Source organism: Puma concolor, chromosome D3 (assembly GCF_028749965.1).
Source record: "Puma concolor isolate L17-30 chromosome D3, mPumCon1.1.hap2, whole genome shotgun sequence".
Taxonomy (NCBI): Eukaryota; Metazoa; Chordata; class Mammalia; order Carnivora; family Felidae; genus Puma; species Puma concolor.
In genome coordinates, this window is record NC_141678.1 from 13769566 (window position 1) to 13784344 (window position 14779).

At 46.2% G+C, this 14779-nt stretch overlaps 1 protein-coding gene across 3 annotated transcripts in view; it reads left to right on the forward strand.

Moving 5' to 3' along the window:
* The window catches only part of FBXW8 (F-box and WD repeat domain containing 8), a 126180-nt gene that overhangs the window by 46126 nt on the left and 65275 nt on the right, over positions 1-14779 (forward strand). For all 3 annotated transcript variants that reach the window (XM_086681790.1, XM_086681789.1, XM_086681791.1), the window contains exon 5: positions 9162-9319. In XM_086681790.1, the coding sequence (XP_086537916.1) occupies positions 9162-9319 (158 nt within the window). The remainder of the gene's footprint in view (positions 1-9161; positions 9320-14779) is intronic.

Consider the following 14779-nt stretch of genomic DNA (forward strand, 5'->3'; position numbering starts at 1 on the left):
TGTGCATAAGTAACGAGCAGACACGTTCACGTCTTAACTTCCTGCAGCATGGCTTCATCCCTGCCCTTCCACCGAGCCACATGCTGTCACAGGTCGCCGGCGGTCTTTTCTTGGCCCATCCCCTCCCGTGTGGTGGCCGTGTTGGGTCTTGTTGGCTGTATCCCTCTTAACGTGCTGGAGGTGGTGCATCGAGTGCGTGTGGACCCTCAGAGCCTTACACCGGGCCCGGCACCCGAGAACCTTGGAGGAAAGTGTACGGAATGAAAACTCCCTGCTTCTGGGACCCTGTGCTTTCTGTGCTTCCTGACCGCATCTTCCGTACCTTACTGCCCGGGCTCCTGTCGCCGCCCTTCTTGCCTTTCTGTGGTCTTCTTTGGCCGCTTAGCAGTGGTGTGCAGCATCCCGGAAAGCACCTGCGGCCGTTGTTTTCTTTGCTGATTGGAAAAGTAGAAGTTCCTTCACCTGTGACTGAGTTAGTCAGACACAACCTATACCTTGCTCTTCCAGCTAAAACTTGTTTCTTTTTTTTTTAATAAATTTTTAAAAAATGTTTATTTTTGAGAGAGAGACAGAGTGTGAGCAGGGCGGGGTGGGGGTGGGGCGCAGAGAGAGAGGGAGACACAGACTCTGAGGCAGGCTCCAGGCTCTCAGCACAGAGCCCGACGCGGGGCTTGAACTCCGAACTGCGAGATCATGACCTGAGCCGAAGTCGGATGCTTAACCCAGGCGCCCCACCCATTTCTTTAACCTGAGGAGAAATTTGTGTTCAGAAGCCAGCAATCTCCACGCAGTAAACCACCTGTCTGTCCGAGTTCATCCTCCGGCTGTGTTTCCTCTGTGATGGGGATGGGGTACGACTCCTGAAACTGAGGTTTCGTGTGTGCTTTCCCTTGTATTTAGAAGAAGAGATGTGATCTGGACGGTTTGTGGATTATCTGCGATTAGGAAGTGTGGTCTTTGTGTTTCTTTTGGTGATGACAGCTCTGGGAATTTTAAAATGTTTCTCAAGTTCTGCGGATCAGAGATGAGCCTAGGGGAACATCCCTGGCCTGTTTTGTGATGCTTCCACTGTTCTTCGTGTCCCCAGTTGCACTCTGGAAGGGAAGAGCGTTGAAAACAGAGGACCTCACGAGTTGAGAGAGGCCCCGTTGTAAACCTGAGCTGTAGGTCTAGGTGTGATGGGCCAGAAGGAGATTGGCTCTACCGCCACCTAGTGAAGGAGAGAACCCCAGGAACGACGCGCAGGACACCGTCAGCCTGGGGCTCGCCGGGGGCCTTGTGCGCCGCCCCCCATGAGGCTGTTAGCTCCCCAGACGCTTTTGTCAGATGCCCGGGTGTACGGTGGTGTCTTGAAACAAACTCCCTCCTCACTGTTACTCACGATTCGCAAGCCAGAAGCGTTGCGGTTTGCCGAAGAGCATGCTTCCCCATCCCTGTTCGAGGACCTTTTCCTCCCCGTTTGGTTGAACCGATATGAAGCCCCCTCTCTGTGTCGCGGTTTTTCTCAACACTCCTTAGTGTTTTCCTGCCCTGTCCTCTGCTGATGTGATCTGTCTTTTTAGCGTACGGTCTCTGTCCGTACTGGAAGGAACGGTGACGGCGCCTCAGTGTCTCTGATCCGTGATCCGCGATCGGTGCCTCTGCCAAGAGTGGTGGGAGGGGCGAACTAGCATTTGGCGTGGCAAAATGCCAGCACTCTTCCTTCCCTGAAGATGTTGTTGTCCCCTGAGGTCTCGTTTTCATCCACCCCTGTTCCCTGTGAGGCCAGAGTGCCCGAGCAGACGTGTGACCAGAGTGCCGGCACCTGTCTGTAGTAGCCAAGTGACTTGTGGCTGTGGCTCCGGCTTCTGCCTTTAGTAGCTCCGTATGTCCGCATGACCCGGACACCAGGGCTTCCAGGCTTCTGCGGGGGGGGGGGGGGAAGCTGAGCTTTGAGCTTCCAGTTTCTATATGTAAAATAGAACGTCTGACTGTCTGGTGCAGTTTGCACTTGCAGTGCAATTGTCTCATTATTTCTAATTAAGAACTACAGGAAGATAGTGATTCAAATGCAGTCCCACATCTAAGGGAACTTGAAATACCCTGCTTTTAGGCCCTCTTCCTCCACTTTTTCCCAGTAATTAAAAAAGTGCCCTTTGGTTGACCATGTACCATACCACAAATGGCTTTCCTCTGAAATCGTGTGTGTGCCCCATTTTAAAAATATATTCTACCCAGGAGCTAAAGACGACAAAGACGGGATTTAATACTCGGCTAGCTTCAAGTGAATGTATAAAAAACAGGTAATACCTGTGGATTGCTTTGAGACTTTTGAGATAACATGCTTTGTAAGTAGAGACCGGTGATAAAGGTGTGTTAGATAAATGTCCCCTCGCTTATACTTAGTAAGGACATGCTTTTTATCTTTCTCCTTCTTAAGGAACTTTTTCTCTTTACAGTTTTCCTTTCAACCTTGGTTTACATAGATTTTGTGCTGCGACTCATTATGACATTGGACTGTTTCCCATAAGGAATTCGATCATTATCCGTTAGGGACCTCTTTTTTAAAAATACTTCTAAATTTATTTATTTTCTGCTGTGAGGTATACATGCTCTTCTGGTAAATAAGTCTGAGGTAAGGTATTGATAAGAGACTGGAGAAGAGCATTACATTTATTATATCCTTAATGAAGGAGCTCCAGAATATCCTTAATAAATACTGGTGAACTCATGACTGCATTTATCCATCTCTGGTTCTCCAAGGAATAATGGGAAGGGCCACAGCTACAATAACTCTGCATAACCATCATTGACTCTGACTCTATTGATTGTGATTAACCAAGATGTATGGAAAACAGTTTTAAGTGTGTAGAGCATGTATCTCGTAAGGTCCATTAAGATGTTCATTATTTTTCAATTGATGCGTCTTAAGCTGCACTTGATGTCTACAGTAGTGCTTTTCCACGGAAAGACTGCACTGTGGGATTGAGTTCATTTTGTTAATTGCATAATCCAATACAGTCATGTTTCATAGAAAACAGTAAATACTCTTGATCTCATTGATTTGTACTCTTTGGTTATTACTAAATAAACTATGAGGCATGAGAATAGTCCTTAAAGCTTCTACAGGTTAAGGGAAAAAATGTTTCCTGAAATGTGGGACCTCTGCCAAATTGCTTTGTAGGCTTTAAACCACTTCTACCTTCTGAGTTTAAGTCGGTAGATTGATTCATTCAACATTTACTAAGCACGTATGAATACTCTAGACACCTCCCTTGCTCCCCGGCTGGCAAGGGACACGGCCCAGGCGGCCACAGAACAACCAGGGAGACGTGAGGGGAGGCCGAGAGCAGGGCGCCGGCCACAGTACACTGGGGAGAGGCACCTCGTCCGGGCCTGGAGTCAGGCCGGCTTTCTGCTGGGACGTGACTTCTCAGCCGAGTCTGGAAGGATGAGTGGGAGCTGGCGGGTAGAGTTTTGTCTGAGGCAGGGATGCGAATGAGTTCCCTACGTGCTGCCACTCCTCAGTCCCACACCTGCGGTGGGCATTAGTCATCCATCGCAGCATTTGTGATGGCGTTCAGCTTCAGGATCCTTCTCCACACCGGGCTGTAGGCAGCCGCTACCAGCTTCCCGGATTTGACACACAAATGCAAACATTTGCATTCCTGGCCTGAGGCCTCGTAGCAAGGCTCCTTTTGGCTGCCACGAGTATTGACCAGAAGAGAACCGTGACTTCGCTTTGGGGATGGTTGTATGCGTGTGGCTCTGTCGAGGGTGCGGTTCTGTCAGCCGTTCTGTACGTCCTCCCACGTCCCCCGTGGAGCGTGTGTGGGAGGCTCCACTGCGCCCACCCGGCCTCACGCTCCTTGCCAGCACAGGGAGTCTTTTTGTTGGCTGCCTCCCTTCCGGTTAGAGATGGTGGTGGCATTGGTGGCTTAGGTTCAGGAGCTGTATCCTGCAAGCCTGAGTCCCAATACTGAAAACGATAAAGGACATATGTTGCACTTGAGTGGGGATGGTTCTGGAAAGCCGTATTTGTTTGAAGACACTGTCCTGTGAGGAGGCAGCCTGGCTCGTTGGCTAAGCAGCAGTCGGAGAATAGCCTGGGGACCTGTTTTGATCCCAGCTGTGCCACTAAAATGTTTTTTGTGACCTTGGGTGAGTCACTTAACCTTACTTACAGCATTCTTAAATCAAAACGACCCCCCCCCCCCTTTGTCATGAAGAGCCTGGGGGAAAAAGTGTTTTTAGCAAATAAGTACAGGCACCTGGAAGCAGTGTAAACACCCCCTTTCCTCTCTGCTGCCCCCCCCCTTTGGATATTTATACAAGAAGAAAGGCTAAAGTTGGGTTGTTGTTTGTTTTTTTTTTGACTGCACAGCATTTCTTCTTTTCCTTCGGGTCTCTTAGTCCAAATGAGTAGTCCGTTTGGTGGAAACTTACTAGTTAATGGAAGCTCTTCGGTGGTAAATCATCGAAAATTGGCAATTGCTCTGGCGAGTGGAGCTTGAGAGAGGCTCTATTCCCATTCTTTCAACAAAAAATCGGCTGTGGTCTCTGACCTATTTATTTGGAGGTAACCTTGCCAAGCGTAAAAGAGATTGAGAGAGCATACAGTGTCACTGGTCCGTGCCATGGGCTGGGACATCCTCCCTTATTTTGAAAAGCCTTCTTTCTCCTTCAGTTTTTCTTTAGTGCTCTTACATCAGCTAATATATTAGTTGCAGTTGTACTTTGCACAGACACTAATTAGAGAGCCATCAACATTGGGGTCCAAAGGCTTACCGACAATGCAACTGTCATAGTGGCGTCTTAATTGGTTGAGTGTAATTGTCATTAGGCAGCGATAAAGACATCTGGAGCTCTGGAGAAAAATCAGCTTTTTTTCCTGCCTCCCTTCGATATCTGTTCTTGCTTCTCCTGGTCAATGCTGTTAAGCACTTTTAGATCACATTTAGGGCTTGGTCCATTTCCCTCTGCTCCAACCGGTGTTGGACCCTCATGAAGCTGTCTGTTTCTTGAGCACGAGTTTGTTAGCATGGAGTCTGATCTCCTTGGCTGTGGCTGCTTGCACTTGCATTAGATTCTCGAGCCTGGCTCTGAGTCATCCCCCAGCACCTCCTGAAACGGTATTTATTCTCTGTTCGTTCTGCTCAAAAAGGAGACATACGGTCTTTCATATTTTGCAGCAAAACATTTATGCTATTGGGGCACCTGGGTGGTGCAGTCAGTCGATCGTCCAACTCTTGTTTTTGGCTCAGGTCATGATCTCAGGGTCATGGGATTGAGCCCTCTTTGGGCTCTGAGATGGCTGGAGCCTGCTTAAGATTGATATATTCTCTCTCTCTCTCTCTGTGACCCTCTCCCTGGCTCACATGCTCTCTCTGAAATTAAAATTAAATTATAAAAAGAAAAAAACATTGATCTATTCTCATGCTCTTTGGACATGAAGAATGAAGTTGATTTAAATGGATATCTATGAAAATGTTCTTCCTTACCAAAATAATTTAGCTTATCCTGTGTTTTTATAGATACTTTAATCAGTTTGGAAGTAAATGCAGGGAATTTAATACCTATTAGTGTGTGTGTTCTGAGTGTGTCACTGACCATCAGCAGAAGGTGGGCAGTAGGAGTAGAAGGAGGTGCCACTCAAACCAGTCAGGTTGTTCCTTGTGGACACCCTCTTTCAGTCACTGTTTACTGTTACCCGTGTGTAAGCCACTGTGATGGAGATAACAGCATCGATATCTCGCCTTCTCAGGGACTTGACAGTGAAGTTGAGACCTGGAATGTAACTGTGAATGCCGTTTCTTTAGGTACAGGGCGTGCTAGTTGAGTCAGAAAAGGCTTCCTGGGGGAGGAGGGCATCTGCTGGACACTGAGGGGTTGGTAGGCTTGGGCTAGGTCAGGGGTTCTCCATGTTGCCTAAACATTGGAAACACTGATGGCCTGGTTCCACTCCGAGAGAGTTTGATTTTAACTGCTCTGTGTGTGCTTCAGGCATCAGGAGTTTGGAAAGCATCCCAGGTGATTCTCGTGTTCAGCCAGCACTGGGACCCCCCACCCCCCGGGCTGGGTTGTCAGGAGGGAGAACACCCCAGAAAAGTGGACAGTTGAACAGAGATGCAGAGGCAAGAGTATGTGGAAGCCAGGAATGGCGGACTTGGCTGGAGGCTGGTTCATGCTAAGGAAGAGCAGAACAGGAGACTGGGTGGAAGCTAGTTTGGGGAGGGTTCTCTGTGCGAGGCCCAGTGATGAAGCCGTCAAGGCCTGAGGAGCTAGTGAGCTTCCTCAGTGTCCAGTGCTATTCTGGCCCGACTCTTCTAGTTGTTGGACTCACAGCTGTGAGTAAGGTCCAGCCCCTGCCCTGAGAAGCAGGCTTGTAGGTTCTTGGGGAGATGAGCAGACACACACACACACACGCACACGCACGCACGTACACACACTCACACTTGCCATGAGAAAAAAGTCTAGGTTGCTGTCATCTGGGCTAGATCACGGGGGGACTTGGGCTAGTGTGGAGGTGAAGGGAGGGAGGGAGAGTGAGTATTCATGTCATCAAGTACTTTTGAGAGCTTGGCTCGTGCAGGGTTGACTTTGGGGGAGGCTCAAACTAAGGGGCTGTGAGGTGCCGAGAGGTTTGGACCGGAGTGGCATCCCTGGGAAGGGAAGGGAGAGGACGTGGCCCCTGAACGCAGAGGGCAGTGTGTGGTGGGCGGCAGAGAGGGTATGGAGGAGCTGCCTGGTTTTGCACCAGTGATGGGACTAGTGTGGTCACCGAGGAAAGGAAGGAGTTTAGCAACAGACTGGTTTGTGGGAAACTGAAGCCTTTCAAGGAGCACATGCGTTTAATTCTAGACACATGGCATCTCAGGGTGAGTGGGACATTTTTTGTGGAGGACAGGCCCATCAGGACCCTCCACGTATTAATAGAGCGCTCTTGGTGGGGCCCTGCGTGCCCTCCCTCTCCTCCTCCCGGGAGCTGAGCGGGGGCATCCGGTTGTATTTCCCAGCTTGCTGCTGGGTGTGGTCCAGCAGTTTTTCATGGTTTTGTGGTTTTGCCTCCAAACTATATGTGTAAAGGGACCTTGGGGCTGGAGCTCAGGCCACTGAAACGCTCTCCTGTGGCCCCTGGTGGGGTGCACCTGTGAGACTGTGGGTGTGGGCCAGCGTACTGGTCGCCAATGGACAGGAAGCACACCTCCCAAGCACACCTCGCCCTGAAAGCCCTTCGTTCTCTGACTACCGCGTTCCCTTTCCGTGTCTCCCAGTCCCCTCCTCTGTACTTCTGGGGGCGTCACCACCCTTCTCTCTTTTCTTTTTTTTAATCTTTTTTAATGTTTATTTATTATTGAGAGACAGAGCATGAGCAGGGGAAGGGCAGAGAGAGAGGGAGACACAGAATCCGAAGCAGGCTCCAAGCTGTCAGCACAGAGCCCGACGCGGGGCTCGAACCCACAAACCACGAGATCATGACTTGAACCAAAGTCGGACGTTTAACCAACTGAGCCACCCGTGTGCCCCGCCCTTCTGTCTTTTCTGAAATGGCTCCTAACTTCCACATGGAATGTAACCTGGAGAATCTCATCATGCACAGTCTAGACAGTCAAACACGTTATCTCTGTTGAGTGTTGCGATAGCTAAGCGAGTGGCCTCTGTCCAGGGAACGCCGGAGTTGTTGTCAGGGATGTCGTGGTGAGCCTGGTAGATCTGGCACAGTGGTGTGTGTTCTTGTGTAGGGTTCCTCATTAGGAGGGGTGATTTGGAATACTGCCCGGAAGACCTGGGAGCCAGCGGCCGTGCTTTGGCCGCGGGGATATCAATATCCGCCCTTGCTTGCTTATCGCCAGGCTTAACGACACTCATGGAGTGAACGTTCCTATTTACTGGAGGATCAGTGGTCCTGCAGAGTTCCCTGAGTCCGATTTTAGAAAGCACGTCTCTCCTGTTGGCCCTTTACACCACACGTACACTTCCCAGGCACTGTCCTACAGGGGGAGAACCGGATCTCCAACGGAGGGACTTTGTGTGACAGAATCACCTTTGAATTACATGATATATGTGTTTACTGTCAGTAGTTTGAGGGAAATCCTGCTACGTTCAGTAAACGAAGCACTCCTCTATCAGAGTGTTCTTTGTTTATTGAGAAATCTCCCATGAGAAATTGATCTGTAACGACTTCACAGATCTATCATGTGATTTCAGTAGTTAAGTAAATCTCAGAGATTGTCTTGTTTGAGTGTTTATACTTTTAATGTCAGATCCAAGAAACCCTGAAGGACCTACAGCCTCAAGGGACCGAACCTGCTTAAACTTGCCTGCCTGTCTTTGTGTTTGCGGGGGTGCATCATTAGACTCTTAAAGCATTTCTAACACACCTCCTCACAGTTGCCGTACATGATGAATCGAACCCTCTGTGGCAGATGTAAGGAACTTGGTGTAAATACCTCGATGGCAGGCACACCACCTCATCTGGTCATTCTGTTATCCTCGTATCTGTGGGGCCTGATGTCTGAGCAGCTTCTGGCCCTGCCTTGGCTTTGATGGAGAGAGTCATTTGTTGGAGTGGCAGTAGTAATAGGAGAGAGTGAGTGCTCCTATTTTCTAAGTGGGCAAAACCGGGGAGCGTCATGCATTTGGGCAAGAGCTTTTCATGAGAAAGCAGCATTGTCTGGCTGCTAAAGGCAAGATTTAATTGTTTCAGCAAATCAATTAGTCTTTGGGGACTTTAATCAGTCAAATCTGATGCATGGATGAGGCATTAGAAAGCTCGAGCCTGTAAGACCATTAGTCCTTAGCATCTCTCTGTCTTGAGTGTATATGTGTAAACAAACACTGGGACTTCTACAAATTCCTGCTAGCCATCCCTTTGCTGGGACAATGCAGGGTAGCAGACTCGTTACGATAGCGTAAAGGAGATCTCGACACCCAGTGTCGTAGTGTGGCGTTCTCATTGAACCGTCACCATTGTGCTGTGAGAACACGAACCGTGTTGACAGCCTTCTGTCGTCTGCTTGACATTTTCTCCTGTTGGAGTCACTCGTCTAAACAACGTGGCAGGAGTGGTTCTACACCGACCAGATCCTCTTCCTCTGTTGTTTTAAGGCTCTCCCCATTTTCCCCACCACAGCCCTGCTCTCCAGTCCCCATTTGGACCCAGGTGTGCCCTTCTTTTCCAGATATACATCAGGGGACGTAAGGGTGTGGGACACCCGCACCTGGGACTACACAGCCCCTTTCCTGGACTCAGAGTATGAGGAGGACGAGCCTGGAATGCAGCCATATGTCTCCTTTGTGAGGATAAACAGCTCGCTGGCGGTAGCGGCTTATGAGGATGGTAAGTAACCGCAACCCTCCTCCCTATTAAGGAAAAAAAAAAAAGCTTTACAAAAATTAAGCAGCTGTGGCCGGCTCCCCCCTGTAATCCCTGCATACATACACGTGGGCACACACACATGTGCACACACATACACCCACTCTTTGGCTTTATGTGAAGAAGTTGGCCAATAACCGTCCATGCATTAGTAGGCAGTGGAGCACAGCACCCAGTAAGACTGGTGTTTAATTCCTACTGGAGCTGGTAGACTGGGTTTCTGTGCCAGACACGAGGCTGGCCAAGCCATCTTAAGCAAATAGCTTGTTTGGTATAAAATATTAAATATACTTGGCCTACTTTTCCTTCAGTCTCTGCTCAGTCCAAAGGGAACAGGGAAAGGGAGGGATAGACAGATAATCTATTGACAAATATGGAAATAGAAAAATAAAAGTCAGTGCCTACCTTTTCCTGGCACTTCCATACCATACAAGATAATTTACGGTGATCTGTGGTCTCTCTGGGATTGATAGAATCCTTTTGTGTACAAACAACTGTGGATCTACAGAACTAGCTAGGAAAAGTCTAAAATTATATGCACCTGAGTCATGAAACACTGGTCAGTTTTGTAGCTAACAGGAATAATGATTTCGAGGGCCATGGCATCCGCGTTCCTGCCTTCCATTATGTGTGAATTTGGAATCTCTAAGCTCTGTTTCCCCACTTGCCTGAAAGGTGAACCACAAAATATTTTGGAATGTTAGTGTTCATGTTGTGGCACTATGGCAAATCTTCAGAGTCACTGGTTGGCTCAGGGACAAAACTATAGTAAAGTAGCTCATGGGCAATTTTAGATTCATATGTCGTTTAAAAAATAGGGCTGAAGTCTTGAAAATATTTTCGATTTATTACTTTAACAACATGAACTCTGTTCTTTCAGTTTGACATTAGTAGACACCATTGGTAGATTTTTTTCAGCCTCTAGAAATTCAGCTAAGCTGTTTCTGTAGTATGTAGTATGTCCTCTATGTTTACTGAGATCCTGGATAGATAACAGAAGATGAGCTTGAGTGTGTTTGGTACTTTCCAAATTACCAATGAGGTTTTTTGTGTGTGTGGTTTAATTTTTTAAATTTTATTTATTTATTTTTAAATTTACATCCAAATTAGCTAGTATATAGTGCAACAATGATTTCAGGAGTAGATTCCTTAATGCCCCTTACCCATTTAACCCATCCTCCCTCCCACAACCCCTCCAGCAACCCTCAGTTTGTTCTCCATATTTATGAGTCTCTTCTGTTTTGTCCCCCTCCCTGTTTTTATATTATTTTTGTTTCCCTTCCCTTGTGTTCATCTGTTCTGTGTCTTAAAGTGCTCCTGTGAGTGAAGTCATATGATATTTGTCTTTCTCTGACTGACTAATTTCACTTAGCATAATACCCTCCAATTCCATCCACGTAGTTGCAAATGGCAAGATTTCATTCTTTTTGATTGCCGAGTAATACTCCTTTGTATATACGTACCACATCTTCTTTATCCATTCATCCATCAGTGGACATTTGGGCTCTTTCCATACGTTGGCTATTGTTGAAAGTGCTACTCTAAACATGGGGGTGCATGTGTCCCTTCGAAACAGCACACCTGTATCCCGTGGATAAATGCCTAGTAGTGCACTTGCTGGGTTGTAGGGCAGTTCTGTTTTTAGTTTTTTGAGGAACCTCCATACTGTTTACCAGAGTGGCTGCACCAGCTTGCATTCCTAGAGGGCTTTTTAAATACAAGTATGCAAAGGTTGTAGTATAGTTAGAATCCTACAGTTTTAGAATCCTCTCCTAGCCACCACCCCCCCCGCCACGTGCATACATGTACACCCACATTTTTCTTCAGACGGGGAAATGGGGGTCCAGAGAGGCCAACTGAGTGATTTGCTTGAGTGTATCTAGAAGTGTGAATATGTGTCCCAGGCCATGCCAGGGTTGTAGTGCACTATTTATGTAATCTGAAACACAGATGCCTGGAGGAATATGGGCACCTGATTGATTTCCACCCCCACGTTTCCTATCTTGTGAGCTTGAAAATACAGCTTGAGGAGATAGGCACGCGGGCTCCTGGTTTTGCGTCACTGGTGACAATTGTGTTTGTCCCCCTCTTCCCTGTTGCCGCACAGAAACATTGGGGAGCCACAAAGGTAGGACAGAGAGACTACTTCCTTTGGCAAATAATGGCCAAAATGTATTTTTAAAACTTGATTTTAAAAAATACAGTTAAAATTCAAACAGAGCAAAAGTATAAAATGAAAAGAAAGTGTATCCAAAGAGAAGCTGACGTGTTCCATCCTGCCCCCCTGTCTCTGTTCCTTTCACGTTTTACTCAGAGGTCCTATGCGATGTGCTTTTCTGCACCTTGCTTTTATTTTATTTTATTTTATTTTATTTTATTTTATTTTATTTTATTTTATTTTATTTTATTTTATTTTATTTTATTTTATTTTATTTAATAACATAATGACACATCTTGGTATGCTTCCACATTGGCACTTATAGGTAAACTTTTTCATCCTGTGTACTATGGCATGAAGTGGCTGCATTTATAATTTATTTATTAGAGCCCTTAATGACACACACTTGGATTGTTTATTTTTGTTATTAAAAACAGCGCTGCAAGCAATATCCTCTAACAAATATCACGATGGACTCGTGCGAGTCCAGCTATGGGGTAAATTACTAGTCATTACCGGGTTGGAGGCTACAGATGCTTTATGTTTTGATAAATACTACCAAATTGCCCTCCAAAAAGGTTCAACCAGTTAATGGTCGCACCGAATAGATGAGAGTGACGGCTTCCTCATGCTGGTCTGATGGGTGGAAATGGCATTTCCCCGTTGTCTTTGTCTGCCTTCATGTGAATGCAGTGAATTTCATTGTCTTCCTTTTTCCCTATTTTTCTGCAAATGGCTTGTTCCTCCTGTCTGTTCCCATTTTTCTCTGGGTTCTCTTTTCTGGTTGGAAAGAAAGGGATAAGGATGTAGTCCTTGCCATGCCTACTTCAAGTATATTTTTTCAGCTCGTCAGTTTTTCTTCGGTGGACCTTATTTATGGTTTATTTTTCAAGATGGTAGTTGTACATGTGTATAATTCTAATTTTTTGAGAGAGAACGTGTGTGCAGGGGGGGGAGGGGCAGAGGTGGGGAGATAGAGAATCCCAGTAGGCTCCATGCCCAGCACAGTACCTGACGCGGGACTCGATCTCTCAAACTGTGGAATCGTGACCTGAATCGAAATCAAGAGCTGGACTCTTTAACCGACTGAGCCACCCAGGCACCCCCTAATTTAATTTTTTAATCCATAAATGAAGTGGGTTTCATTTTGTAATTTAACGTCTTTGAATAAGTACTACATTTTGGGGGACATAAGATGAAACAACTATAAACAGTTACACGTTGAGAAGTCTTGCTTTTACCTATTTTGTCTACTCCATTCTAAAGCAACCATATATTTTAGGATTTTGTCTGTCCTTCCAGTATTTCAGCATTGTAAATATAAGCAAATATGAATATTCCTATTCTCCCCCCCTTTTTTTTTTTAATTTTTTAAATGTTTATTTTTGAGAGAGAGAGTGAGAGTAGGGGAGGGGCAAACAGAGGGAGACACAGAATCCGAAAACAGGCTCCGGGCTCTGAACTGTCAGCACAGAGCCCAACGTAGGGCTTGAACTCAGGAACCGCCAGATCATGACCTGAGCCGAAGTCGGATGCTCAACCTACTGAGCCCTTCAAGCGGCCCATTCTCCCCCTTTTTCTTAAATGAAAGCTCACATATTACTTTGTATTATTCCACACCTTGGCTTTTTTTCACTTAATGACCTGTCTTGAAAGCTTGTCCATGTCTGTATATAGAAAAACAGCTTCCTCTTTTTTTCATACCTGCACAGTATTCGATACGTACAAGGACCTTGGTTCACTGACACTGTCCGTTATTGAGGAACTGTTGTGGTGTTGCTGACCTTCTGCCATTACAGCATTGTAATGAAAGACCCTGCCTATAAGACCGTTCATGTACATGCAGGAAGGGTAGTTTCCTATAAAATTGACGAATCAAAGGGGAAATGCAAATGGGGTTTATACAGTGTTGCTCTGTCACCAGCAAGGTATGTAGGTATGCCTGTTTCCTCACAGTTTTTTTTTTTTTTTTAATGTTTATTTATTTTGGAGACAGAGTGAGAGCGGGGAAGGGGCAGAGAAAGAGGGAGACACAGAATCTGAAACGGGCTCCAGGCCCTGAGCTATTTGTTAGCACAGAGCCTGATGGGCTCGAACCCATGAACCACGAGATCATGACCTGAGCCGAAGTCGGACGCTCAATGACTGAGCCACCCAGGCGCCCCTATTTCCTCACAGTTTTGCCAGCAAGATGTGTTTCAGACATCTAGGTATTTGTTGGTTTGATAGATCAGAAATGGTATCCAAGGGCACCTGGCTGGCTCAGTCGGTGGAGCGTGTGTGTGACTTTTGATCTCGAGATTGTGAGTTCCAGCTCCATGTTGGGTGTAGAGATAACTGAAAAATAAAATCTAAAAAAAAAAAAAAAAAAATGGTACCCAAATGTAGTTTCAGTTTACATCTCTTAGCCTAAGAATTTTTTTCATCTTTGTACCTGTTACTTGTACCTCTTTCTAATAAGCTGGGGCTTATTTTTCATGCTTGAATTTTGGCCAATATAGAGTTCATCCTGGGACCGTATAAAATATGAATCTGAGAATTTTTTTTCTGGCATCTCTTACTAGAAAGCCCATCCCTACCTACTCACTGGTTTGAGGTGCTGCCTTTATATGTTTTTAGGTGTGAGATTCTCTTAGTACCCAGGTCTGTTTCTGGATGTTATGCTCTGTTCCTGTTGGTCTGTCTAGTTGTTTACTTTTACACCTTCACGTTTGTCTTTCTCAGTTTCCTGGCATGCTTGGGGGGCGGTCAACCCTACTCTAAGGTCAGATTCAATCTATAGTACTTCCATCATTTATGTTGAAATCTTTGGTTGGTCTCAAATTCATGTTGATATAAGGACTATTTCTTTGGTGAGAACTCTTATGTGTTTATTTCCCTCTCACTCTGAGCTGGTTTTACCAGTCTGATTGGGATTTAACTATTCATGGGCTACACAACTCTTTCGTTTTTTTCCCAGACCTCAGGTGGCATTGTCTTTGGTCTCACTTCAGTTTAACAGATTGACACTGTGGTATTTATACCAACATATTCATGAGTAGCTACTTCTGGGCAAAGACAGATTGAAATAATCAAATGCACATTTTGATACTGTTCCTTTCCAGGAGCCACAAACAGGCACTTCTTAGGCAAAACACGGTGAAAAGGCAATGTACCTTGTGGGGTCTGCTGTGTAGTATTTGCAACTGCCATGCAAAAGAGAAGAATAAGATGATAGGATGAGTTCATGAACTTCAGCACCCTTGGCTGTGCCGAAGGGAGGCTCT